The sequence below is a fragment of the Mangifera indica genome, unplaced genomic scaffold, assembly GCF_011075055.1.
Source record: "Mangifera indica cultivar Alphonso unplaced genomic scaffold, CATAS_Mindica_2.1 Un_0002, whole genome shotgun sequence".
NCBI classification, from domain to species: domain Eukaryota; kingdom Viridiplantae; phylum Streptophyta; class Magnoliopsida; order Sapindales; family Anacardiaceae; genus Mangifera; species Mangifera indica.
Window position 1 is genome coordinate 1,143,746 of NW_025401094.1, and position 1,868 is coordinate 1,145,613.

A 1,868-nucleotide genomic window follows, 5' to 3' on the forward strand; every position below is an offset into this window, starting at 1 on the left:
TCTCACCTTTGAAGACTGGAATCATTGACTGCATTGAGTTGGATCCTGATGAGGCCATTGTTGTTCAAGTCAGAACCTGGCTCTGATACCAAAATGTTAGAGTAAAACTTTAAAGATAGTAGAAGATATGAAAAAGTAACACAATGCAAGAACAAAGCGACCCTTTTATTGGCTGATTCAAAAACACACACTGCATAAAATATTACAGAGGAACAAGCTAATAAATAGCTAAACTTAAATAACTGAACTCCTAGAAACCAGAACACTACATTATAACATGGGATCATGATCCCACTAAATAAGGATCACTAATGACAGTTCCTACAGTCAAGGAACTTACTAAAAAATCAACAAGACCACTTCCTACTAGTTGTTAGTGGTTTGAATCACATTCGTAACAAAAAAGTCTTAGTGTATTCAATCAAATTTATTTATGAGAGTGTAAAGTCGATCTGGAGTCCTCTGTAATCACCATTTTTAATCCATCAACAAGTGTGTAGTAGAAAAGAAGACAAGAATAGGATAACGATGGAAAACATAACGAAGTTCATAGTGGCAAAGTTTGTCTTGGTACTACTTGTATCAACAACTACAGCTCGCTCAATTTTTGACGTTACAAAAGAAGGTGCAAAGATTGAAGCTGATATCAACCAGGTAATTACATGCTAATGCAATTCAAAATATGTATAGATAAGAATTTATCATCTCATTTAATCAATGTTGTTCCGAATTATTTTAGCCTTTAACTAGATCATGGAACAAAGCATGCGCAACAACTATCCCTAGCAAAGTGCTTATTCCAAAAGGGATATTCTTGTTAAGTCCAGTGACTTTAGAAGGTCCATGCAAAGCTGCTATTGAGGTTGAGGTTCAAGGCACCCTTAAAGCCCTAACCAATAGCAAAGTGACGAAGGATGGTAGTTGGGTCACTTTCCAACGTATCGAACACTTCACATTGTCAGGTGGTGGAACTTTTGATGGCCAGGGAGACAAAGTTTGGGGTACTTGTGGCAATAATTTTTGCAAACAACTTCCCATAGTAAGTTTTTAAATCAGTAAGTAATTAATAACTGTGGTATATGTGAAACTAACTTTACTTCTTGATCGTCATTTGACAGAATATAAGGTTTGACTTCATCATCAACGGGTTTGTCCAAAATATAAAATCATTGAACAGCAAACAGTTTCATATTAACGTCTTGGGTTGCAACGAATTAACTTTTCAACGCGTTAACATTATTGCACCAGCTGATAGCCACAACACTGACGGAATCCACATTGGGAGATCCAATGGAATTAAAATAATAGATTCAGACATCAGAACAGGTGATGATTGTGTCTCCATTGGCGATGGTAGCAAAAATATATCAATCACCAATGTTAAATGCGGACCTGGTCATGGTATCAGTGTAGGAAGCTTAGGAAAGTTTGAGAAAGAAGAACCAGTGTTCGGAATCAGTGTGAGGAATTGCACTTTAACGAATACTGACAATGGTGTTAGGATAAAAACTTGGCCAGCTTCTACTGTTAACCCTGCATCTATGATTCATTTCGAGGACATTAACATGATTAATGTCAGCAATCCTGTTCTCATAGATCAAGTATATTGTCCATGGAATCAATGCAATGCAAAGGTTCCATCACGTGTTAAGCTTAGTAATATCAGCTTCAAGAGAATTCGAGGGACTTCCGCGACTCCTGTTGCTATGAAGCTTGTTTGTAGCAGTGGTACGCCATGTCAAGGTGTGGAGGTTGCTGATATTCAACTTAAATACATTGGAAAAGGACCAGCAATATCTGAATGTGAAAATGTCAAGCCCATAATTTCTGGTGCGGTGAACCCGCCTGCATGCAGTAGCAAAGCTTAA

General features: G+C 37.4%; 1 protein-coding gene across 1 annotated transcript; it reads left to right on the top strand.

The window, feature by feature from the left end:
• The first annotated feature begins 311 nt into the window (after window positions 1-311).
• On the top strand, window positions 312-1,868 carry LOC123205247 (exopolygalacturonase-like). Its single transcript, XM_044622168.1, has 4 exons — window positions 312-372; window positions 494-654; window positions 740-1,039; window positions 1,119-1,868. Exons 1-4 carry the CDS (start codon window positions 312-314, stop codon window positions 1,866-1,868), a joined length of 1,272 nt encoding a protein of 423 aa, XP_044478103.1.

Excerpts from the sequence above, each read along its gene's own strand:
- LOC123205247 (XM_044622168.1), top strand. The coding sequence starts at position 312 with ATGACAGTTCCTACAGTCAAGGAACTTACTAAAAAATCAACAAGACCA. Across the intron at positions 373-493 it reads AAGACCACTTCCTACTAGTT|TGTGTAGTAGAAAAGAAGAC; the intron begins GTTAGTGGTTTG and ends TCCATCAACAAG. Across the intron at positions 655-739 it reads TTGAAGCTGATATCAACCAG|CCTTTAACTAGATCATGGAA; the intron begins GTAATTACATGC and ends GAATTATTTTAG.